Genomic DNA, 24,515 nt, shown 5'->3' with positions numbered 1-24,515 from the left:
CGTATGAAACATGTTTCTGTCAGCAGCCTGGAATAGGTAGGGATCGTTTTCCACACAGAAATGGGACGACTGCACAATACTTCCTGCCCGTTCGTTTTTCCTGGGTCAGCGGTTCTCAGTCTGTGTCTCAGAGAGCTTACGAATCCTCTGGGGGCCACTGCAGAGGCTTCATGAGTTAGAATCTCTGAGTTGGATCCTAACGATCGCCATTTTAACAAATACACTAAAGTTTGAGCACAGACGCCCTGAAAAAGGCTTCTGTCGATCAGATGACTAAGAATTGTAAATATGGTATCTAGTTCCATTTTATGAGTGAAAACACCATATACCAGCCATAAATTAAAAAAAAAAAAAACTTGATAACAGATTGTTTTCTGTGACAGATCTTTTTCATCTTGAAACCAAATTTCAATGTAATTTTGATGAATGATGACAGTATGTAATACTTAAACTCTGGTATATGTTGTTCAATACTACTCTTTTCCTAAAGTTTTTCTTTTCTTTTCTTTTCTTTTCTTTTAAGATTTATTTATTTATTTGAGAGACAGAGGGGTGGGAGGGGCAGAGGGAGAGGGAGAAAGAATCTCAAGCAGACTTCCCACTGAGCGTAGAGCCCGAGGCAGGGCTCAGTGCCTCGACCCTGAGATCATGACCTGAGCCAGAATCAAGCATTGGTGCTTAAGTGACTGAGCCACACAGGCACTCCCTAAAGTTTTTCTTAATACTTAAGAGACTATATCATAGTAAAATAATACCACTCTTCAAAACATTTTAAATTTACCCTTAAGAAGCATCTCCTCCTAAAAACTTACCTTGAAAACTACCTTGTTCTGAATTTAAATATATTGCCCTTTCCTTATTTTTGGTATCGGCTTATGAAGTTCTTCTACTTTTTTTTAGTAAATGTAAAACAAAAATATATTACCTAACTTCATTACCTGACTTTTTCACCCAGTTGGAGTTCTGGCTGTTTCCAAAAGTCAGTTTCCCTGTAAAAGGCTGATATAGTTGATAATACTCTATTATGTCATTGAAATTTGCTAAGAGAGTAGAACTTAAATGTTCTCACCAGAAATATCTATATATTTTTTTTCATATACACACAAAATGAAAGACTGACCTCTAACGACACCAGAAGAATGAGACACAGACCCAGAAGGCTCCATGTCTGAGTCTCCCTGAATTTCTCCTACCCGTTAGACTTCACATCTGTCACCCACCAAACTCTGGCCACCTCCAGTTCATCCACTCTTCTGCCACAGGCCCACGGAATGACTCCTGTGGATTGCCACCAGCATCGTCCTAACCAACCTTTCCACCATCCGTCTCCACTCACTCATCCCATTCTCTGAAGAGAATCTTTCTCAAACAGAAATCTAATCATGGTGCTTCCCTGCTTCAAGAATCTCGTTAGTCTCCTATTGTCTTCAAGTTTGAGACTAGACTTCCCAGCACCGAACTTCACAATCTGACTCCAGGGGTGCCTGGGTGGCTCAGTGGGTTAGGGCCTCTGCCTTCAGCTCAGGTCATGATCCCAGGGTCCTGGGATAGAGTCCCGCATCGGGCTGTCTGCTCAGCGGGGAGCCTGCTTCCCTTCCTCTCTCTCTGCCTACCTCTCTGCCTACTTGTGATCTCTCTCTGCGTCAAATAAATAAATAAAATCTTTAAAAAAAAAAAAACAAATCTGACACCAACCTCATAGTACAACCTCCTGACTCTCACACACGCGTTCCTAGGCCTCTGACATATGGTGGCTAGCTCCCGTGTTCTCACTGCCCATTGGGTTCCTCCCCACTCTCGACGTCCCCCTGCCTGGGCGCTTATAAGAACAAGATCTCCTGCCATGAGCCCATGCCACTCTGATGCATTTTGCACACTCCCTGCCGCAGGACTCAACCTTCGGCACTGCCCTACCCAAAAATGACAAGAACATTTTTATCATCCCCCCCGCCCTGAGGGTCTAGTGCAGTGGCTCTCTCATTATTTACTTAAGAATTTCGAACATGTTCTGAGCAAAAGATAGGGACTCTGATGTCAGTCAGCTCGAGTTCGAATCCCAGCTCCTGAGATGATTCTGTGATTTGGAGCAAGTCCCTTACTGCTCTGTGCGTCACTCCTCACCAGTAAAATGGGGCTAATGACAACACCCACCTCTTAGAGTTGTGCTGACGGTTATGAGAGCAAGTGAGGCATGGGTAGGCAGAAACCAACCATGTGGCCAAGGCTGAGGCTACAGAGACACAGAGAAGGGAGGCCGCGGTTGAAAAAGTGTGTAGCTGCCACCAGAGACAAGATTCCCAAGGAGAGAAGGAGGACCAGTGCCTAAGTTCTCTCTCCTGGGCTTCCACTGGGAATCCAGCTGCGACCAGTAGGGAGCCACCTGCAGGGTCAGCCCCAGGCACAGAACAGAGCTGGAGAGCAGAAATGGCTCCTCAGGGGCTGCTGGGAGGACTCCAGCACACAGGTGTACAAGCAGGAGAGGAATTACAGTCCTTTGAACATACAAATTCTCCCATATTTACTCGAAAACTCGCCAAAGTGCTATAGGGACCCATGACCGGACTCAGCCTGCATTCCTGATATTTTGCTCTGTGAGGCTCACTGGGGGACACCCATGTTCCAGCTGAAGGCACCAGAGACTTGGACAGGTGGTAGGACCTGCTCCCCTCGAGGGACAGAGACGTTAGGAGCAGCTCAGGAGGAGACAGCCTCCTCACTCAATTTTTTTTTTTTTTTAAGATTTTATTTATTTATTTGACAGAGAGAAATCACAAGTAGACAGAGAGGCAGGCAGAGAGAGAGAGAGGGAAGCAGGCCCCCTGCTGAGCAGAGAGCCCGATGCGGGACTCGATCCCAGGACCCTGAGATCATGACCTGAGCAGAAGGCAGCGGCTTAACCCACTGAGCCACCCAGGCGCCCCTCCTCACTCAATTTACTGAATCCCCGTTGGGAGCTTCCCCACTCCTTCCCTGCCATTTCCTCCCCTTGTTAGCCAAAACTGTTTTCTGTCCTGGGATCTGTGAGGGATCAAAATAAAAAGCTTCCAGTTTCATCCAGTGTAGGGAGCCTTTCAAATGAGAATATAAATATTCTGTGAAAACCATTTATCCAAGGTAACTCAGGAGGCCCAGTATCCTAAATAAATCACTCCTCTGTGCTAGAGAAAAGGTGACCCGAATTCCTTTCAGTTTCCTCAGTTGTCTATACTTCCATTACATTTATTAGTCAGGTATTCTGAAAGGACAAATTTTAAGTTCATTGCACCTTTTGTGAGATGTGGACGTCCTATTCTTGCTGAATCATCTACATTTCAGTGTGTGTGTGTGTGTGTGTGTGTGTGTGTTGAGTTAATCTTATTTCTCCGTAGATTGTAGGTTTTCTTTGTTATTAAAGGATTTTATTTTCGACATATTAGCCACTTTTTTATTTATTTTGCAGTTAAGAATTTAAGTGTGCATCTCCTTTACTGGGGATTTTTTCTTTAATACTTCTCAGTGTTTCTCTTGCGGCCTGACCTACCCGACAATGTACAGAAAGCATTTTTGAGTTTCATTACATATGCAGGACATTTTACCCACTTCCAGTTCGTCAGAGGAGGACCCTCGGAAGTCCTGCGTCTTAACTCCTCCTCCACCTCTGCTCATCTCAGAAGTGCCCCTATAAAATTTCACGGTCATGTTTTAGTCAACATTTTAGCAGAGAATAAAATCTAAAATATCCACTTGCATGATTTTTCCTTGATTTAAAACAAGTTTGATTTAAAGTTCCCTCTTTAAATCAAACTTGTTTTAAAACAATACCTTTATCTGAAAAATACCTTTCAGATAATACTAATACCTTTATCTGAAAGCTAATTTGATAAGTTTATTGCTATGTCCTGAATGGAAGTTAAGTTTTAAGGAATATATGTGGTAAAACTTCACACAATTTTTTTCTTTTTTAATATATAATCTTCTCACTTGCCTCATTATTATTTTTTTAATAGGAATTTAGCCTGGAACAAAATTGCCATCATTCATCCCAATGCGTTTTCCACTTTGCCATCTCTAAGAAAGCTGTGAGTATTTTCGTGACTTGTTTATGGCATATTTTAAATAATTGGGGGGCCACCTAAATTTATCAAAAATGTTGGTTTTCATAAGTGATTCTTAATCTCACAAAACAAACTGAGGGTTGCCGGGGGCGGGGGGGGGGTGGGAGAGGGGGGGGGTTATGGACACTGGGGAGGGTATGTGCTTTGGTGAGTGCTGTGAAGTGTGTAAACCTGGAGATTCACAGACCTGTACCCCTGGAGATAAAAATATATTATATGTTTATAAAAAAATTTTTTAAAATGTTGGTTTTGCTGAAGTGCATGAATTGCCGTGTGCATGAATTGCCCGGCCGTTAGTGCTCTGGACATTGGAGCTGAGTCAGACCAGAGAGGAGCACCCCCATACCCCGCCCTTCCATGGCCACAGGGTGTGGCGCGGGGGCTGACAAGTGTAATTGAAGATCTGGGTGACAGCTGGTTCTGGTTATTGAGGTGAAATTTTCCATTTTAGCTGAGCAATCAGGTGGGGTAGAATAAGATGTCATTTCAGTTCCAAGCGTTTTCATTTCATATTTGCCATCCTGAGAGAAAACTTTGCTGCCCTGTCCCCCATCCCATGCCACCTCCCCTCTGCATCTTACACCTTCCTCTCCCTCTCCCTTGTCAAAGGAGAATTTGCTGGTCAGACAGAGTTAAGGGGAGGAAAGAGAATAAACCCGACAGCGTCTTCCCCCTCCTGCCCAACTTAATCCATTCAATATCACTTTTCAAATTAGCTTCAGCACCTCCTTCCACTGATATTTGATGTCCCCACCTGGCAAAATGAAGCTGAATGTAGAAATTACAATTTGGATGTGATTGAAACAAGTCTCCCCTGCAATTCTGATTTTAAGTCGTAAAATGATCAGAAGCTAAACCTAAAAGGTTGCCTTTTTTTTTTTAAACATCGATGCTTTCTGCAAACACAGACCAAAAGCCAATTGTTGTTTGATGTTTTACAGGGACCTATCCTCCAACCGCCTGTCTTCTTTTCCTGTAACGGGGTTACATGGTTTAACTCACTTAAAATTAACAGGAAATCATGCCTTACAGAGCTTGATATCATCTGAAAACTTTCCAGAACTCAAGTGAGTTTGTCATTAAAACTAATAAGATACATTTGTGGTCATGCGAAATAATAGACGTGTTATAGTAGTTTTCAAAATTTATGAGGTCATGGGACTCTTGAATTGCATTTCATGCCCTCAAGTCCCCCACCCCTAGGGCATTGTTAGGACAAACCCTGAAGGGGGAGACTTTGTCTTCCTGATCACATTTCCTTTCTTCCTCAAAGATTCCTCCAGAATCCTAGTGTTCACGGGAAGAGTTTGAAAACCATTGATCCATGAGATAAACTAGGACATGTAATTAAATAACGTGATAATATTATTATAGTTAAAAACTGCTTATGTTTTTAATTTTATCTAGCTTGTTATATGTTCTAATAAAATGTACTAAATTCATATTTCTTTGAGGAAGTAATGCTCTTTAAAATCTGTTATGCTTATTATTGTTAAAAATATATGTGTATATATATATACATATATATGTATATATATGTGTGTGTGTGTATATATATATATGCATGTAGGTATGTGTATGGGTATATACATATGTGTACGTATTTTTTAAACCACAGGACATTCCATATACTTTTAAAACCATAACCCCAAAAGAGAGTTTGGAAAGTAAAAGAGAGTAAAAATCTAAAAATACCCCCTAAACAACTTTTTATTTTATTTCCTTTTAGACTTTGTTTCCAGTGTATTTTTAATCATTAGAACTATAGTACATATACGAACTTACATCATGTTTTCATTACTTTACATTATGTCATACCATAAGCACTTTTTAATGGTGCTACAATTTTCCTAGCAGTCATTTTTTTAACTTCCCTATTATGGAAATTTTCAAGCACAAAAGTAGAGAAAATAATATAATATATGCATCACTCAACCTCAGCAATTATCAGCATTTTATGGCAACTCCATTGTTACTATAAATAGTACAGTAATGAACACCTTTGTGCACAGTTAATACTTTAGTTTCTTAATTAAGGCTAAGATCCAAAGACAGAATTATTGAGTGAAAAAACATGAACACTACCTTCAACAACCTGTGTCTTTAAGTATGTGTTTTTTGTTTGATTTCGTTCATTTAAAGGGTTATAGAAATGCCTTATGCTTACCAGTGTTGTGCATTTGGAGTGTGTGAGAATGTCTATAAAATATCTAATCAATGGAATAAAGAGGACAACAGCAGTACCGATGACCTGCATAAGAAAGATGCTGGAATGTTTCAAGTTCAAGGTAAGACTTGCTATGTCACAGTGATGAAATTGTATCTAGAAGGGTCTTGAAAAGTCATCAAACAAGTCATCTGAACTCCAGACAAGTCCCTATGTAACCAGCCCCAGCAAGATGGCCATCAATCTCACTACTTAAAGACTCCCAGAGAAAGAGAAATATCCCTTAGGATTCGTTCTAAAAGTTCATCTTTTCCGTAAGTGATTCCTTCATACTTTTATTTACAATTCAATCCCCCGTGGCATAGATTGTCCTCGGGGGTAATTCTTAATATTGATGTTAATATTTCCATAAGCTTTTAAAAAGGGCCTCATCCTTATGGATATCTTTTTAAAAAAAAAAAACGTGTTTCTGAGTGGTTTTCTCCAGAAGACAAAATCCTCTTTTAGTCTTAGGACCTGAGAGGAGTAGCCAGTACAGGCATTTAGATGCTTCCGTATGTCTGCAGAAGGGCTGAAGAATCCCAATTCTCATCCAACTAATTCTAAAACATTCACTCCTCCCACCCCGCCCTCCATAGAGGTATCTGTCAGGAAGGTGAAATGAGATAATGTCTGTAAAGCACTTGGCTTTCCTTGAAGTAAGACCTTACTTAAACCGACAGCAATGCCCCTGAAACCACACCTGTGGTAATGAGGAGACGCCATGGCAGCCCCCAGTTGCCTTTCCCTGCCAACCCTGCAAGTTTGCACAAAGTCTAAGCAGACTGGCTTCTTTTCCTTTGGGCCCTAATGATTTGTTGATTCCCAGGCAAGTGTGATTCTGTCTGACTGTTAACTTACCATCTCTGTATGTACACACATGAGTTTCAAGAGCTGATATGTTAGCTTTGGCTTTTTTGTTTGAGGTCACAGCATGTATCTGGCTCTTGTTTTTCCCTTAGTTTTTGCTCTCGCTGCTTTATCCATGTTAATTTCTACTATACTCATTCACTCAGGGAAAAAAAAAAATTAGTGCCTACTATGGACCAGGAGGAACATAATGGACAAGAAAGACAAAGTTCTTCGGGGAATTCATGTTTTTTACGGGCAGTAATTCTGTATGTTAGGTCACTAAACTCCTGTTTCATAAATAGGTGCTACACTGAGCACTAAGCGGTAACTTGATTTGTGCTTTGTTAAGCAGAATCTCCAGGAAAGATAGAAACTTACTCTACCTGATTCTTCTTCTTGTGCTCAGAGAACACAGCCCAGAATCTGGGCTCTCTAGCTATCTAAGCTAGAAAATTGGATAAAGAGAGGCCCACAGCCTCTCTCCAGCTTAGGTCAGTGCAATTTGGGACCATCCTGAGCTGCAGGGAACAAGGACAGAATAAGAGAGCTAAAGTGTTATGGCCCGGAGCCTGGGGTTACCCTTCCTCACCCCCACTTCATCTGGAATACTATGTCACATAGTGGCTCAAGTAGAACATCCAAAAGCAACTTTATAATACATTGCCAGAAAGCCGGAGCTCAAGAAAAAGTGGCGCGTCTGGGCTTCAGTTCCCTTTGTGACCTTTCATGTCTTGAGGATGTGGTCCTGGGATGTGATCCCAGGAAGGAGAGACAGAACCTCATTCCAGGGCCTCTCATTCCTGCAGATGAGCGGGATCTTGAAGATTTCCTGCTGGACTTTGAGGAAGACCTGAAAGTCCTTCATTCGGTGCAGTGTTCACCTTCCCCAGGTGAGAAGGGTGCACAATTGGGCTGTCCGGACGCACGCTGACTCTGAGGCCATCAGTGACATACTGGTCACCCTTCAAAGCAAAATCTGTGCTGCCTTTGAGGCTCTTATATCCCTCCCTGTGGGGACCTTTAAAATAGAAATGTCCATTCTCTAGAGTTGGTCCCCCCCTCATAGACAGGGTTTCTGTGAAAGACTCGATTAAGATTAATGAAAACTGAAGAACCAATCAAGCACATGCAGTTTTTTAAAAGATTTTATTTATGTGTTTATGTATTTATTTTTAATTTTTTATTTACCTGAGTGGGGGAGCGTGCACAGGCTGTGGGTGGGGGGATGGGGAGTTCTTGAGGAACAGATGGGGAGGGAAAGATTCTGGAGCAGACTCCCTGCTGAGCGACGTTGATGACTCAGGGCTCTATCCCATGACCTTGAGGTCATGACTTGAGCCAAAACCATGAGTCCAGTTAACCAATGGGGCCACCCAGATGCCTTATATAGGAAATTTTTTTAAAAGATTTTATTCCTCTATTTGACAGACAGAGATCACAAGCAGGCAGAGAGGCAGGCAGAGAGAGAGGGGGAAGCAGGCTCCCCGCTGAGCAGAGAGCCTGATGCAGGGCTTGATCCCAGGACCCCAGGATCATGACCTGAGCTGAAGGCAGAAGCTTTAACCCACTGAGCCACCCAGGAGCCCCTATATAGGCAATTTTTAAATGATATCAGCAATCTAGCCTTAACTAGTACATAGAAGTCTTGCTTCATGTAATCATTTATTTTTTAAAATTTCCAGGGCACCTGGGTGGCTCAGTGGGTTAAGGCCTCTGCCTTCAGCTCAGGTCATGATCTCAGGGTCCTGGGATCAAGCCCCACATCGGGCTCTCTGCTCAGCCGCGAGCCGGCTTCCTCTTCTCTCCCTCTCTGCCTGCCTCTCTGCCTACTTGTGATCTCTGTCTGTCAAATAAATAAAATCTTAAAATAAAATAAAATTTCCTCTTTCCTAAATAGCTATTTGATTAAAGCAAATAATTGTTTATACAGACAAGTAAAAAGGTGTAGACTGACTTCATGTAATTGTCCCATTCCCAGGAACAGGATGGGCCAGCTCGGGGCATGGGAGTTGGGTGCAGGGTGGAAGGCAGCGGAGAAGGGTTGATACTTTATTTTCAGCAATAGGATTCTGTTACTCTCAAACATCAAACCTAAGATGAAATTTCCATGAAATACACTCTCATCATACCCATACTTCCCCTTCTAATATTATGGAGTATTTCCCTGGCATTTTCTTTTTCTGCTTCCAGAACATTTTTGAAGCATTCTGAAAAACTACATAATGAAAAGCCCAGGAGATCTGGCTTTTCACCTGGCCCCAACTCCACTGTATTTGGGGGAACATAATCAAGTGATTGAAATTCCCCATCTCCATTTCTGTGTGTTTAGGTTCAAAACATGAGCACCTGCTGTTCATGTTTTCACAGTAGTTAAAGAAAGTAGAACACTCCACAGGGGAACTGTGTGCTACTCTGGCTGTGACTGGCCTTTCTCTCAGCGTCCTAAGAAGAGAAACAAAAAGGTAATGTGGCAGAAGTTGTGAACCCTGATTTGATACCCAGTCTTTTTCTTCCTTGGACTTCTAGGCCCCTTCAAACTCTGTGAGTACCTGTTTGGCAGTTGGCTGATCAGAATTGGAGTGTGGACCATCGCCATTTTGGCGCTTACTTGCAATGCCTTGGTGACCTCGACTGTGTTCAGAGCCCCTCTGTACATTTCCTCCATAAAACTGTTAATTGGGTTAATAGCAGCTGTGAACATGCTCATGGGGGTCTCCAGCGCTGTGCTGGCGGGTGTGGACGCGTTCACTTTTGGCAGCTTTGCCCAGCATGGGGCGTGGTGGGAACAGGGGGTCGGTTGTCAAGTCGTCGGGTTTTTGTCCATTTTTGCTTCGGAATCATCTGTTTTCCTGCTCACTCTGGCGGCCCTGGAGCGTGGCTTCTCTGTGAGATGCTCTACAAAATTTGAAAGGAAAACTCCTTTCTCCTGTCTGAAAGCAGTCATTCTGCTCTGCGCGGTGCTGGCCTTGACCATCGCCACAGTTCCGCTGCTAGGGGGCAGTGAGTTCAGCGCCTCCCCGCTCTGCCTCCCCCTGCCCTTTGGCGATCCCAGCACCACGGGCTACATGGTTGCGCTTGTCTTGCTCAACTCTCTTTGCTTCCTGGTGATGACCATTGCCTACACCAAGCTCTACTGCAATTTGGAAAAGGGAGACCTAGAGAACATGTGGGACTGTTCTATGGTAAAGCACATTGCTCTCTTGCTCTTCACCAACTGTATCCTTTACTGTCCCGTGGCCTTCCTGTCCTTCTCCTCCTTACTAAACCTCACCTTTATCAGCCCTGAAGTAATTAAGTTTATCCTCCTGGTGATTGTCCCGCTTCCTGCCTGCCTCAATCCCCTTCTCTACATCCTCTTCAATCCCCATTTTAAGGAAGATCTGGGGAGCCTGGGAAAACAATCCCACTTCTGGACCAGATCGAGAAACCCAAGCCTGATGTCTGTTAACTCTGATGATGTCGAGAAGCAGTCCTGTGACTCAACCCAAGCCTTGGTAACCTTCACCAGCGCCAGCATCGCCTACGACCTGCCTTCCAATTCCGTGTCACCACCAGCTTACCCGGTGACCGAAAGCTGTCACCTTTCATCTGTGGCATTTGTCCCATGTCTCTAAATCACCTGTGGGAGAAAAAGTTTTTAAACATTGAAAACCCAAAAACATGAGAGTGGGAACATCAGAGCAATAACTAAGAATGACTGGTGGAAACTTTGTTTTTGGTATCTCTCAGTGTGGAAAAAGCTGAAAACCTGTTGATACTGGAGAGTGAAAAGTAAGTCTAACTGCTGCTTGTATAACTCATTCAGATATAAAAGATCAGTCACACTATTTAGGTATGCTCAGATTTTTAAAAAACAGATTTGAAATGTTCAAAAAAAGATTCTCCATGATTTCAACCGGATTCTTTTTCAACTCACCAATCTAATTATTTGGGGAGAGAGGCAGAACTACTCACTTACAAAAGAGGTTTTAAACCTGAAAACCCCTTAAAAAAATGGTGAGATGTTTGGAAAATAGGGTTCTAAATGGCCTACATGACGAAGTCGAGGCTGTGACCAGTAGGATTTCATTTTAATGACCATGTGGATGTTTTAGCCTTCGTTCACCTTTCCTCACAAAGGATCCTTCCAGTCACCAGTCCCCTCCTGAATGGATAATGTAGGGCATTCCTAGTTAGATTCACATCCTTTCTAGACATGCCAGATTTTTATGTACCAGCATGAGATGGTTCCACTTCAGTGAAGTAAAACTGCCTACAAGTATTTTGAAAGGAAAATAAACTTAAACTCTTAAATTGGCATGAAGGCAATCATGTAGAAGTGAAGTTTGCTTTGTCTAATTCATTGTTAACTCCTTGCTGTCCAGCACTCAGAAGAAAAGTCCGTTGCTGGCAATGGATATACCTAGAAAAGATGGCGAGCAACCTGGGAGGTTTTGGGGTTTTTTTGTTTGTTTGTTTTGTTGTTGTTGTTGTTGTTGTTGTGTTGTTTTCAGGTGAGTGCACACTTCTTGCAGGAGGTCTTTTCAGTCGATTCAAACTAATGTGCATCTTTAGGAAATGATCAAATGCAGACCGACATAAATTAAATGCACAGGCATAATCACTTCACACATGTGTATCTCTAGTAGTTCTAGCAACAGTGTCTGAAACCACTTTGGACTCAACAGGGATTTGGTAACATATCCTGTTTATTTAGCTTGGTTTTAGCTGTGTTGTCTCTGGACCAACCCACGTGATGTCAGGAACATGACTTCTGTGCTTATTCCATATGTAATACATGTGTTAAGTATTTTAAGAAGCAAAATTATTAAATACTAAAGGTCAAAGGATTAATTTGTATCTTCTATTATACTACATTAGCTTCAGTACATCCAAATCAAAAGACTGTTAGGTAGATTTATTTTTATATAAGCATGTTTATTTTGATCAGATGTTTTAACTTGGAATTGAAAAAAATACATTTATGAGATGTTTTATAAGATGTGTAAATATAGAACTGTATTTATTACTACAATAAAGATTCAGTAACACTAAGGACCATGATAATAAACCATGTACAGTGGCATATTCTTCCGTATATATTGTGTTTCTCCGCCCATTTTCTTTAAATTCATTAACTGTATATAATATGTGTAAATGTATAGTACTTGTAAATAGATTCCAAACTTGCTTTTCTATTGGGTACAAAATAAAAGAAATTTGTAATAAAATGTGTGACTATAAAACAAAGTATCTTCAGCTCTTTTTGAGCCCACAGGCAAATATATGGTCTCCTAAGTGATTTTATTTCTAATGTATAAGTACCTTTGCTGTTGAAGTATTTTCACCTCAATATTTTAGGTACTTTGGACTTACCATAAGAAGTAAACACGTCACAAGAACAAACCAAAATATCTTTACCAACTCCTGGATTGTGTTAAGTAGGACTAATAAGCCATTTTGTCAATGCAAATGACTTGGTAAAGTTTATTGTCCCCAGTGAGGGTTTGGATTTCATAGCCAGAACCTATTTCTTTTGCAACATAAAAAGAAAAAAAACTCTGCAACTAGAAAGAAATATATAAATAACAAATCAATCTTAAAATTATTCAACATGAACATGAGTTTTCTATAAATTCTTCCTTTAACAAAACCATATTTCATGACCATGTCAAGGCCAAAACGTTTTCTAAGGACATGCAATTCTCAGGGCACAAAGAAATGCACTGTTCCCCTTCAGTTCCCATCCCCCAAAACATAAGAAAAGAAATGATTTTCCTAACATCTTGTGCCAAACCCTCGCAGCTTCAGCAGTGATTCCTGCTGTCCCCATACAGGTCACAAAATGAAACTGTCAAGTCTGGTTGGAGGCTCAGCATTATTGTTAAGAGGACCCATACTTACTGAGCACCCTCAGGGTAGCTGGTACTGAGATCATCACCCACTCATCAGCTAGAACCATATGCTTCAACCTAACCGAGTTAACAGGCATCCCAGGATGTCTACTGTGCTGCCCGCCCTTGGTTTGTCTTCAGCTGAAACAAGGGCTCTAACACGATCTCCTTCCTCTGACCCCAGATAGTGGATACAAAAGTTGCTTCTAGAACAATGGATCTCAGTCCTCCTTCTCAACATACTTGCTTTTGGGTACCTAAAGTTAGGAACGAGTCCTGACAGCCCACCTCTTTCTATCCCACTCAAGAAAGCACAAGTCAGTGATGTAACTTTTTTAAAGGGGGAAAAAAATCCACTCTAATGCATTTCTTTAAAAATCCACAAACTCTATTCCTTTATTAGCAAAACCTGGTTATAATACACCTCACAGCAAACACTGCTTTGTTAAGTGTCTGATCAATGCTCTGCACTGTATTACAGTAAGTCAGAACGGCTGGAATTACATCCACAAATAAACAAACCTACAGTGAGAAGAAGAAAGGCTACAATAAGCTCAACAGACGGAACAACAAAAGCAAAAACCAAAAGACTGTAAACTGGTGGGCTAGCCTAGAGTAAGTGGTTAACTTTACGTTTTCAAAATGGATTCATTCATTCAACAAATACTATGTGCCTCGTATACAGGCATTGTTCTATACTTGGGGGGTTCTATGCAAAACATGGTCTGGAATTTGCACTCTAGTGAAGGAGAGAGAGACAATAAGCAAATCTACACAAGGAAATACATGACAGAAACATGAATGGAGGAAAGGAAGCTTGAAGAGCATGGCAGGAGTGATTAGCATGTTATTTGCAACGCAGAGCTTAAGAAAGGTTCTCTCTGGAAAGGCACCTTTAAACTAAAATACTATTCAAAAAGGAGTTACCCTTGCTTTAGCATTCAACTAGTTCCATCAGAAAAACTCATCATCTTTAGTTTTCCTCTTCTTATGTCACCCACAACAAATCATGTTAGATGACATTTTAATATAAAAATATATTAGGTGTCTGTTACTGCACATAATTTTTTCTTAGAATGGTTACTAGAGAGAATCATTCTCATACAAAACAGAAAGCATCTTTTTGTTTTGGCCAAAAGTGGAAAAACAAGGTAGTAAAAAGTAATAAAATTAGCAACAGCCTGCTTATTTAGAACCTGAAAAGCTTCAACAACTGAAAAAAATAAGTGTCTTGCTCTTTTTCTTTATCTTATCACTACATGTAGCTCAGGGGCCCATTCGCCAACAAAAGAATAAGTCCCCAAGAAATAGACGGGGCTCCCTGTGATCCCGCTGGCTTCATTCACGCTCTTCAGTATTTGGAAATTGTATTTTACAGTTCTATGTAGATGAAAGAGACCATTCCCCTCCAAGCCACTAAACACTGACAATTTTCGTTCTTAGGTCTCAGAGGCCCGAAAATATAGTTAGGTTTGGGTGGCATTTCTTTGCAAGTCAGGCTCTGTACCCACTTTAGTGACCCCCTTTATGAACATTTCTAAAGATGCTGGACTCAGATTCGACACTGACTCATTCATCTCAAACCCAAGTTCCAGCATGTCTGATCCTCGAAGCTTGTTGGGGAGGTTGATAACAAAGCTTTAGCTTGTCTGCATGAAGAAACTAGAAGAAAATGAATGTGATACGCTGGAGAAGCATTGTGCAACCTGGGTTTTCCAACTCTAGCCACATTAAGACATGACTTCCCTTTCTTACTACATTTTAAGTAGAATGTTAAAAACCTGCAGTCAGTACTACCTCTTGTTTTCACAAAAAAGAAAGAAAGGAAACAAAACAAAAAACCATCCTAATCCATGAGGACAGGGAATCTAATGATATGGGATAGGGAAATGATAGCTCATCAAATTAAGAACAGGGGTGCCCGGCCAGTTCCATAGGTAGAGCATGCAACTTTTGACCTTGGTTGGGCTTGTAAGTTTGAGCCCCACATTGTACTGTGTAGAGAGAACTTAAAAATAAAATCTTTAAAAAGAAAAGCCTGAGAATGTTTCCCCCAGAGAAAAGAAAGCTCAAGAAGAACACTTGAAAACTCTGAATAATTGAAATTTATTAAGTGCTTTCTTAAGTACCAAGTCATAGCAGTCCAAATAGAATGGTTAAGCCCAGGGATTTGCCACTAGTCAAACCTGCATTCAAATCCTACTTCTATTACTACCTGTATTATAATTGGGCAAAATATTTAATTTTTCTTAGCCTCTACTTTGTTCTCACTCAAATGAGAAAATATCATCAGCCTCATATGACTGGAAGTATTAATAGCTCAGTGTATTAAATCTCTCATCGCAGCACCTGGAATGGAGCAGATGTTTAATAAATGATTGCTGTCTTTTCCCCCTTTCCTAACGGCCCTATGACATAAACAAAGCAGGACTTGCTATTCTGTAGATAAACTGAGAGTCAGAGTGAGAAGCGAATCCCTAAGATCAAAAATGAGGAGCTATGATTAAAACTTGGGTTTCATTTAATAGCAATTGAAAGGCCGTCACAGGATGAACCAAATTACTTTTTTAGAGAAGAAAGACCAATTGGCAGATTATTCAGGGAGACAGAATTGGGCTTAACCTAAGGAAGATTCACTTCATCAGATGTCTTGGGTACCAAAGAAAGTCTATTACATTAAATGAGAAGCTAGATTAAATAATGGTTAACTAACCAATTCTCAATGTTTTAGATGCATTCTTGGAAAGTGTGGTATTATGATTTATAATAAGAAATATGTATTTGTTCTTGTTCCCCATTCCCGACAGAGTTCTTGAAACCCTTGGAATTTCCCAAGTGATGAAAACCATGTAGGTGTGAGTTTTTATGTTAATGAATGACTTTGGGGAGATCCCTAGGTCACCTAAGGATGGAAGCTGATTGCCAGGGGAGCCAACCCTGTGATTAGAGGGTTGGAACTTTCTGTGTACTCCCCCCACCCTCCCACCCCCTTCTATCCCCTACCCCAAGCCCTGACCCTGCCCTTGATCTCCTGGGAGGGGAGGGGACTAGAGTTTGAGTTCAACCACCAATGGCCAATGATTTAATCAATCGTGTCTATGTAATGAAGCTTCCATGAAAATCCAAAAGGATGGGATTCAGAGAGCTTCCAGGTTGGTGAACACATGGAGATTTGGGGAGAGTGGCTCCCATGGAGAAGGCATGGAAGAAGTGCCTTTCCCCATATTTTGCTGTATGTATCTCTTCCATCTGGCTGCTACCGAGTTATATCCTTTTATAATAAACTGGTAACCTAGGTAAAATGTTCCTCTATGTCCCATGAACTGCTCTAGCAAATTAATTGAACTCTAGGAGGTGGCTTTGAAACATCCCATTTGTAGAAAGTTTGTCAGAAGGTAACCACCTGGGATTTGCAACTGGCATCTGAACCAAGGGGGCAGCAGGTGGGGGAGGGTTGAATTGTGGTTGTTGGAAAGAAACCCACACATGGGAATTGGTGTCAGGACTGTAGAGGATATTTTGGAGACTTAGGAATTTGTTGGGGGAAGGCAGTGAGATCCTAAATCAACATCCTGTAACCTAGAGTACATAGCTCTATGTCATGAGTGATGGACATTCAGACCGTTCATTTAGTGACGATGAAGAGTAAAGACATGGGATTTAAAGTGCCTTCTTAGAAACCTGCTATGGAATCCTGGGCAAATCTCTTAATTTCTCCAGCCCTTCACTGTCTCTCATTCTTCCTCAAACTACTAATGAAACAGTATCAACTCCCCAAGGTTAAAGTAGGTTTGAAGCCTGTGAGAGGGGCCGGTAAAGGCCAAATAAGCCAGAGAGCCACAGCACAAAGTCCCAGAATGTACCAGCCTGAAGATCATGGGTCACCAAGTTGAACCATCACATATCAAATTCTCTCTGTAGTTAGTTCAAGTCCTTATACTTCCCTTTTTGTCTTTCTTCTTCCTGCCCTATATTTTCGCCCTAAGCTGTACATATGAAAATACTGAGGTGACAGAGTCAGCGATAGTGGTAAATTAGGCTCTTTCGATCATAGGGGGACGTAATGAGGGAGAATAGAGAGTAGTTGGGAGGACACCTGTGACTCTAAGGAAAGCAGGAGTCTTGGGGCGCCTGAGTGACTCAGTCAGTTGAGTGTTCAACTCTTGATTTCAGCATGTGAGTCTCGCATTGGGCTCCACACTCAGCAGGGAGTCTGCTTGAGATTTTCTCTTCCCCTCCCCTTCAGTCCCTGATCCCTCCGTGCACCCACACTATTTCTCTCTCTCTCTCTGTCTCAAATATATAAATATATATTTTTTAAAAAACGGAATCTCATAGGAGCACAGGGACAATAAAAATGGGCTTTAAAACCTTAGTGTGGTGTTGGAGAACTAGAAACCTTCAACTCAGCTCTAGGAATGGAAATTCTTGTTACTCTTTAAATTTTTGGATCTCTCACCTTCAAAGTGACCCAGTCTTTGTGCTTCAACTACTTCTATTGTTACCAACTGACCATCTCTAGTCTGTAAGTTCTCTTTAATTTGGTTATTTATAACTTGGGATCATTCGTGACTTCAGCCTAGTATCTCCCAAGAAGACCCCACCATCCCCTAGGTCTCATTTCAGGACTCTCACTTGCTCTCCTTGCCTTGGCTCATTCTGTGTCTTCCATTCCTACTCTACAAGGTAAAGATTGATCACTGTTGTCCCTGTGGAGCAGAGCTCTGAGGGCTAGGCAATCTCAGAGATCACTACCCAGATGAAGGAAATGATGCCTCTGGGTCATGTAACCCTTTCTGACCCAATTAATCATGGTAGTGATAAGGAAAAGCCAGGGTCACATGTTCAAAACCCTGACCATCAGTACTTAAGGAACAAGCCAGAGTCACCTCCCTCTTGGGTAGCCATGGGCAGATGGGTCTTTTAGGAGAGTCTGGGGGGCTCCTGATTGGCCTGTTCTATAGATGTGACAAATTTTTATTTTCCTTCCAAAGGGAAAGAGATTGGAGGTACTTGTCCAGCCCATGCACCATGTTTGCAATTGCTTCCCAGCCACCACCCCTATCACATTCTCCTTGACTCAAGACAGATCAATCAGATGCTCTTTCCAAAGAATTTAGAATTAGGACATTAAGACAGTCTAAGTCAGATGATGATGGGATGGGTGCTTGAACTGAAAGCTCAAACAGAATTTTGGCTAGCACTGGCATCCCAAGAAGTCAAAACCATATGTAAGGTTAAGTTTTGGAAAGAAGAAAAAGGCACTTTGCAGAGAAAAACAAAAGACTGGTATAGTAAGCAGAAAGGAATAGAAGTGGCTCAGTCATTAAGCATCTGCCTTCGGCTCAGGTCATGATCCCAGCGTCCTGGGATCAAGCCCCATATCGGGTTCTCTGCTCAGCAGAAAGCCTGCTTCACCCTCTCCCACTCCACCTGCTTGTGTTCCCTCTCTCCCTGTCTTGTCAAATAAATAAATAATCTTTTTTAAAAAAAGATTAAAAAAACTCTATTAGATTTTATACCTTGAGATCAATAATTAATTAAATTTAAAAAAAAATGATTGACTTTCTGGAAAGTTCCATTCCCTGGGTGGCCTGATTGTGCCTTTTCTCCTGCTTTTAGATGTCCACGAAATGGTAGTCCTCTCAATTAACCTCCTTTTTCACTTGAGCTAGTTTCCCATCTCTCACACACAAGCCCTCCCCAACTAAAATGACTACCTTCGCTATCCAAAATGTTTTTAAATACAGCTGAATTGTCTTTCCTAAGTTCCTAGCAAAGATCTTCCACCACCTCCCCCAGGTTCCACTGACACAGGGGGAAATACAGCAGTGAACCACCAACCCTTTCACAGATCCTTATTTTCCGCTTCATTTGGTTACTCAGTGGTTTATTGGTTATGTTTATATAACTTCCAAAATGAAGCCTGCATTTACATAAAACATATATATATATTACATAGAGGGGGTTTTTTTGTTTGTTTTTTGCCTAACACTCTAAACCGTATTTTTTAAACTGCCTTTCTGTTCTCAAATAGGAAGTCTGGACAAAGGGAATGGCAGGGCCCCTGGCCAGACTGTCCCACCCCTGAGTGCCAGTGCTGCCATTTTACCAGCCAAAGGAGCATATTACTTCATCCTGGATGGGCATATTCTTTAATTAATCATGAGCATATTCCTTAGTTCTTCTAAGCAGCCATTTCTTCATCTCTAAAATAGAGATAATAATAGCATCTACCTCACAGCTTACTCTGAGGAATTGCTGTTGCACGAAGTGTTTGGTACTTCATAAGGTCTCCATAAATGCTTAACTATTGTTTGGTGTTTGGGAAGTTTCAATAAATAGAAACCTTTTTCCTGGCCTTTGTTTGGAACCTGTTGAAAACCAGGACAAGGAGTAAGGCAGCTGAAGGTCAAACATCACCTTTATTGCTGATAAAGCTGAGGAAAGACAGCAGGGCTTTCATCTGCAGACAAGGAGGCTTCCTAATACCTAAGGCTTCCTAATACTTCCTAATACCCGCCTAGTTCAGACTTGTCCACGGAGTCACAGGCCATACTGGCCCGACACCGATCTCCTCACGTGAGGGTGTGAAATAAAAGCATGGAAGAGCAGAACCTTCTTGAGGGCACTAGCTGAGGGAAGAAAAGACTGAGATCTCATAAGTTCTACTAGCTAAGTCATTTACCCTCCCTCCAGGACAAGGCAGTGAGAGGATGGAAGGCTGCCAGGAGTATGTTCTGTTCGTGCCACTCACTCCCTGCATGTGGAAGGAAAGGGCAGGAGGGGGCTTAGGATATGATCCCCCACCAGCCCCAACCCAGCCTTCACCATTTCTTTTAACTCAGTCCTTTTGGCTTCACCAGCAGGGTTGTGACCAAAAACACCGTGTGTGGCTGTCCCCTCAGGAGAGGGTATCAGTTATGTGTATCTGGGCAGTTTTATCCACCTTTGCAAAGCTGTTCCCCTATGGCAAGCACAGCTTCTGGAAATAGTCCCAGGACCAACAGGAACAGAAGCAGAAACCAGAAGGCTCTGTGATGCCATGATTCCAAAAGTCCAGGCTTTCCTCAGCCTTCAAACACCCCATCTTGCTTAACATCAGTGCAGCCTGCATAAAAACATTTACTTGTCTATAGACACAGTCTCGATGAACCTTGGTAATGGGGCCATGGCCAAAACACTACGTAGCTAAAGGCCCAGCCTTCATACTGCATTTGAAGAGTTCCAAGGAGGGCACCCTTTCTCTCAGCTTGAGTTCTAAGGAAGTGAGAAATAAGAAAAAATAAAGCAGATATGGATCAATCTGTCACAGTTTTAAAAAATAAACTTAATATTGCAGGTGTGTCTTAAGAATCTCAGCAAGTGAGCTTTCTAGAATTAGCCATATTTTTTTCCCAGATACGGGCAGCGCTGGGTGACCACAGCCTCCCCACATGGAGAACAGGTTTTCTATTACTTCAGGGAGCAGCAGAACTGATGGTTCCTCTGGACAGACTAGTTCCAAATTTTTTAAAAAGAGAGGAAAGGGATTACACAAGCTGGCCAGATGCCTCTCCTGGACTTTCCAGTAAGATTTATCTCTCCTACTCTCCTGAGAGAAGTAGGCTGAGAGGCCAGGATCATGACAGAAGAAAAAAACTTCCCTACTGAGAATCATCAAGAAATACTTATTTTTTAAATTGCTAACAACTATTATTTTAGTATTAAATGTGTTTTAAGGGTGAGTACATCTGGAAAAGCCGGCTTGTAACAATAGTTAACTATTTTTGGAGACCCGACTACGCCAGGCAGCATTTGGTACTTTTAAGTATAATACCTCATTTAATTAGGAGATGTTCCTGATGGTCTAGATCTAGAACCACACTGAGGATCACTGCGATCTCTTTAGTACCTTTCCCATGCTGGGGAATCTCCAACTGAAAAAGCCGTGCTTTCTTTTCATCTCTTTGCAAGTCCCAGCCCCATCCGTCAGCACCATTTTGTTTCCAAGCCTTCATTAGAACTTTATTTTGCCAAATAAATAGGTCCAAATTAACCTAACAATAATAATATAGATAATAGTAATTTACTTCATTATTCCACTTTCTTTGTCCCAATATGCTCTTCACATCTTCCTTACTCTCAGGAAGTTTTATCAAGTAATTAGACCACCCCCAACACACACAAACACACACATACACACAAGTTGCCTTCTTGTTATGCTGCACTGCTGCCCTACCCCACATTGCTGAGGCTTCCTCTTCAAACTGACTCTAAAATCACATCTGCTCTGGCTAGCTAATGCTATTATTTTGTGTTCTAGGCACTGTTCTAAGCTCTTAACCTGTATGATCTTATCTTTATGAGCCAAGTAAGATCACTACTAGTATCAATCTCATCTCACAAATGAAGAAATGTTGGCCTAGAGGAGTTAGGTGAATTTTCCCAAGATCATGTCGCTGGGTGTTGAATTCGGAGTACCGAGATCTTACACACTAAGACATAATTTTCTCTCTGAAGAGTCTGTCTTCTCACCCTCAGTCCCTCCATCTCCAAATATGCAAATCTCCGGCTCTCCATTCTTCCGGAGCCCTCAACTTCAACATAAAGTTACTGCTTAAGTTGCTTCATTCATGTGGCTGTGAACCTACTCTATTTTCTGTCCTCAGTGTTTTTAATCAGTGATGCTACTTAGGTTTTCCAGGAACAGGTTCACAAGCGCTTAGCTGAATTTTGTTAACCTGCTGTGTTGTCAGAGGACCGGAACCTCTACTGAATTTCAGAAGTTCATTTTAAAAAGGTGTGGGGAGTGGGGGAGGAAATGAGAATGAGAAGTTTTAAATACCTGAAAAATCCAGGGGTATCCAGTTTCAGGCACAGTGAATCCTGTTGGCACATCGAATAGCTCTCTTTCCACCCTCAGCTCAGACTTCCTCTGGGTCCTCACTCCCCGTGGGCCCTCACAGTGCTGTGCTGAGGTAGCTATCACACTCCAGGCTTACTTTCTACTAGCTTAGTAGCAAGAAGAAAGATCTCTGCTCAATAATTCCCTCAAAGGCTCCAACCAAGACTGCTTCTCAGGGGACCTACTAAATTCACATTATCGCTTTCAATTGCAAGTTAAGGGCACGTACTCAGGAGCTACCTTCCTGGACTCGTCATTTACTGTGTTGGTGACTTAGTCATTTAACCTCTCTTGACTTTATTTATCATCTATAAAATGGGGATTGTAACAGTATTTCATAGGGTTGTGAGAATTTTAAAAAGTTCATAAACCTCAAGCCCTTAACAAAGTAAGGTCTCAGTTAACCATTAGTTCTTATTGAATGCCCTGAACGTACATTGACCAGCTAAGTCTGGGAAACATACTTTCTGCTTTTCTATACCAAACTGAAGATTTTTAGAGTAGGACTGTAGAACCGGAAGGGATTTTAGTGGTCTGCCACTAGACAGTTTTTGCCATTAGAAAGTCACTAACCTCATCCTATAGTCTGTTTACTCTTTCATTGTGGTGTGGCAGAGATGCTTAGCTGTCCCCAAATATGTATTCTGTTCTTTATGCTTGAATATCTCAGCCTCCCTTGACGTGGCCAAGCGTCTATGTTCTAAACAATGAGATAGAAGCAGATGTGGTTATGTTCAACTTCTGGGAAGTACCCTGAAGATAGGAAGTGTGTTCTTGTTTTTCTTTCCTGCTACACGTAATGTGAACAAAAGGTCTGTGACTGGAAAAGCCATCTTGAATTAAGACCACCACCTGGAGCGCTGCTACCCAGTTTAGAAAAAGGCCCAACTTCCCACAGAACTTGGGGTCCAGCTGATCCCTTTGTGTGAATTAGAAAAAGGTCCTCCTTTCTCCAGGCTGACTCTGTCAGTGCCCTAGGATGCTTGGTAAGCTGACCATGGCTTAATCCCAACCCCTATTATTTCAGCCTTTTGGCCATGTGCAGGAAATGACCAGCAGAATTACATGTGGCAGCCCTCTTGAGAATGGAGATCACACAGGACAAAGCAGCAAGAAGGAAGGTGTCTAAGATTCTATCACCATAGAGTGCCACACCTGTCAGCCTATCTCCTTGGATTTTTACCGAAGAAATTTCTACTTAAGTCGCTGTTATTTTCATTTTTGTCAGTCCTGACGCAGAAGGCTCATTTGCAACATATTGAAAGTCCTGGATTTTGTTCTTGGCTACTTTGATTCATACTTTTTATTACCCCACTACATCACATTGCTTTTATTTGGTAGTGCATTTATCAATGGCCTAAAGTGAATGCTACCAATTACTCTCTGTTACACATTCTCTTTTTTTTTCCTCTTTCCACTACTGGGACCAGAGCTTCCACCAGGATTGGGTTCATTACAGTAGAGGGTAAAATTATGGTCAAAGAAAAAAGACCATTCCCTTCTCTTTAAAGGATGTTCCTGGAGGGCTGTCTTCCAGCTTGGGGATCATGCAGACTCTCGCCTGATTAGGTCACTTTATTACTCCTAGCCTGCAAGAATAAGTAAGCTGAAACTGGTCACTAGTTCCACGGCCTTCATAGGCAACTCCAATAAAAAGTGGAAGGTGGCTAGATTAGCTAACTATACTTAAATTAGCAGTGAATGCTCGTTCTACACCGATCAAGAAGTGAAAACAGGGTCTTGAATTAAGTAGTCTTTATCCCCCATTACACCACCAAAAAAGCCCGCTAGCATGCTGAGAAACCTCAAAACCGAAAAGGACAGGATCTTCACATTGATCTCTTCTGACTTAACCTGAAGTAAAGACCATTTGCTAATGGATAGTTTTTTTAACCTGTTATTTTGGGCAGTAACACCACTGAATTTAAATGGTAGTGCTTTCTATTGTGTTGCTTAGAGACAACTAACTCATACTTGAGTATTTGTATGGTCACATGCTCCAACGGACAGTAACGAAATTACGTCCAAAAAGGCAAACTTATTTTGTAGCATCTGTGCCCTCAAAATTTTGGATAATGATCCCAAACTCAAAATATTACTTGTTTTTAAAAAGATAATTTCTACTATATAATCTCTCGACACCCCTGAAGTAAATGCACATACTTCCATATTCTGTACATGTGGAGACAGACAAGAAGAAATGAAATGACCTGTCAATGATGACGCAGCTAGTTAATGGTAGAGCTAAATCACATCCAGATCTTTTCGATACGTGCTTTTTTTTTTTCATTACTCACATTGGTTAATACTCTCGAAACTATTTCTTTGTAGCTCCATTTTGACCAATATGAAATGCCAAATCTATCCACAGGCAGTCATAATTTTGAGTGTATGATGTTCTAAGTTTAGTGTTTGTTTTGGCCTTGGCAACAGATGTCCTGATTACCTCCATTAATGGAAACAGCTCCCAGTCCTCTCACTCTTCCTAATTGGTGCAGCTCCCTCAGGCAACTGGCTACCATTCTCTTTCATAATGCTTACATCACTAGGTAAGAAGAACATCTGCAAGATTTAATTTGCTTGACTGACCAAACAATATTGTG

The 24,515-nt window shown here is 41.6% G+C and overlaps 1 protein-coding gene across 1 annotated transcript in view; it reads left to right on the top strand.

Moving 5' to 3' along the window:
- The window catches only part of LGR5 (leucine rich repeat containing G protein-coupled receptor 5), a 123,254-nt gene extending 110,873 nt beyond the window's left edge, over window positions 1-12,381 (top strand). The window contains exons 14-18 of the mRNA XM_082742839.1: window positions 3,987-4,058; window positions 5,036-5,161; window positions 6,237-6,382; window positions 7,959-8,042; window positions 9,679-12,381. Of these exons, the coding sequence (XP_082598965.1) occupies window positions 3,987-4,058; window positions 5,036-5,161; window positions 6,237-6,382; window positions 7,959-8,042; window positions 9,679-10,766 (1,516 nt within the window). The 3' untranslated portion in view covers window positions 10,767-12,381. The remainder of the gene's footprint in view (window positions 1-3,986; window positions 4,059-5,035; window positions 5,162-6,236; window positions 6,383-7,958; window positions 8,043-9,678) is intronic.
- Window positions 12,382-24,515: the final 12,134 nt, after the last annotated feature.

This window comes from Mustela nivalis (genome assembly GCF_964662115.1).
Source record: "Mustela nivalis genome assembly, chromosome: 7".
Classification (NCBI taxonomy): domain Eukaryota; kingdom Metazoa; phylum Chordata; class Mammalia; order Carnivora; family Mustelidae; genus Mustela; species Mustela nivalis.
The sequence above is the reverse complement of the archived record's forward strand: the minus strand, read 5'-3'. Positions and strand labels throughout refer to the sequence as shown.